The sequence below is a fragment of the Galeopterus variegatus genome, unplaced genomic scaffold, assembly GCF_000696425.1.
Source record: "Galeopterus variegatus unplaced genomic scaffold, G_variegatus-3.0.2 Scaffold65, whole genome shotgun sequence".
Lineage (NCBI taxonomy): Eukaryota > Metazoa > Chordata > Mammalia > Dermoptera > Cynocephalidae > Galeopterus > Galeopterus variegatus.
Window position 1 is genome coordinate 24,120 of NW_007726176.1, and position 1,356 is coordinate 25,475.

At 54.4% G+C, this 1,356-nt stretch overlaps 1 protein-coding gene across 1 annotated transcript in view; it reads right to left on the bottom strand.

Moving 5' to 3' along the window:
* Positions 1 to 967: 967 nt before the first annotated feature.
* The window catches only part of BPIFB4 (BPI fold containing family B, member 4), a 26,178-nt gene continuing 25,789 nt past the window's right edge, over positions 968 to 1,356 (bottom strand). Inside the window, exon 15 of the mRNA XM_008576943.1 lies at positions 968 to 1,041. Coding sequence (XP_008575165.1) covers positions 1,018 to 1,041 — 24 coding nt within the window. The 3' untranslated portion in view covers positions 968 to 1,017. The remainder of the gene's footprint in view (positions 1,042 to 1,356) is intronic.

Below are 1,356 nucleotides of genomic sequence, written 5' to 3' on the forward strand. Positions count from 1 at the left end.
AAAAAAAAACACCTCAGCTCTGTCAGTTTGAAGCTGTGTGACCTTGGGAAAGGCACTGCACCTCTCAGCACCTTGGTTTCCGCATCTGGGAAAGAGGCCATCCTGGTACCTACCCCATGGTGCTCTCATGAGGTTAAATGAGATGAAGTCCTAAAGTCTCAGCTCAGGGCTCAGCAGGTAGTGAGCACTCAACAAACATAAGCTATCAGAGGCTGGGGCAGAAGGGGGTCTTCTTTTTGCCCCCTTCATCTCTCCTCTGGGACCTGGCATGCACCCATCCACTCTTCTGGGCCTGGGCAAGTCACAAGCTGGGAAAACAGAAGAGGAAAGAAGGAGAGAGGGAAACCAAAAACTGAGAAGAGGCGGAGACCCTCATCATGATGGCACTCGGAGGTTAGGCTGTAAGACAGTCCCTCTGGCAGTGTGAAGTCTGATGATCTTGAACTTGTTGCTCATGAGTCCTGGCCTTCCCCATGTGCTGAGGAGTAGTGGGGGAAACTGAGGCAAGGAGAGTGCAGAACAAAGGCAGTGAGAGCTGAATTAGAGTCCCTTCTGCTCATCTGTCTGGTCCCCAGATGTGTCGACATTTTTCGGTCATGGACTGAACCATCCTCCAACCAGTTGTGGCTACAACCCCCAGGCGCCCCGGGCACAGCCAAAGACAGAAGACATCCAGACCCTGAGCAAGGGTCTTCCATGAAACTTGCCCCAAGTGCAGGCAAAGTGGAATCTTTTATTGAAAGGGTAAAGTGCGCAGCGTGTTGTTGGCGGGAGGTCCTCCGTGCCTCAATCCTCAAGGTGACTCCCCTCCCCCTGCCAGATGTGGAAGGGAGTGTTTGCCAACAGGGGCTGGATCCTTTCTTGGGGCAGGGACAGGTGGGGAAGAGGGTTGGAGGGCGGGAGAGGGACCTGTTGTGGAGGTTGAAGGGACTCAGGGTAGGGACTGTGTCCAGGCGAAGCCTCTCCAGGGCTGGTTCTGGTTTCTTCCAGCTGCGGCAGCGTCTCTGCCTCTGTCACTCACGCACTCAGCACCAGAAGGTCCTTGGAGGCAGAACAGAGAACCCGGCGAGTGGGTAGGTGGCTCTAGCTGCAGCCTCGGCCAGATACTCGCCTGCCTTTGGACTGGGCATGCCACTTTTGTGGGAAGCAGTAACTCTGAACAGTGGTGAGGTGACGAATGGGTGGCATGGGCCTGAGGATCGCCTGGCTGTGGCGTTATCTTGCCCTCTACAGAGAACCTAGGGCAAGACACCGCCCTCCCTACCCTGTCTCCTCTTCCCCCAAATAAGAGAAGTAGACCTGAGCTCCTCTCCACCCTCTTCCAAAACCTAGTTCTCATAATTAAAAAAAAAAAAT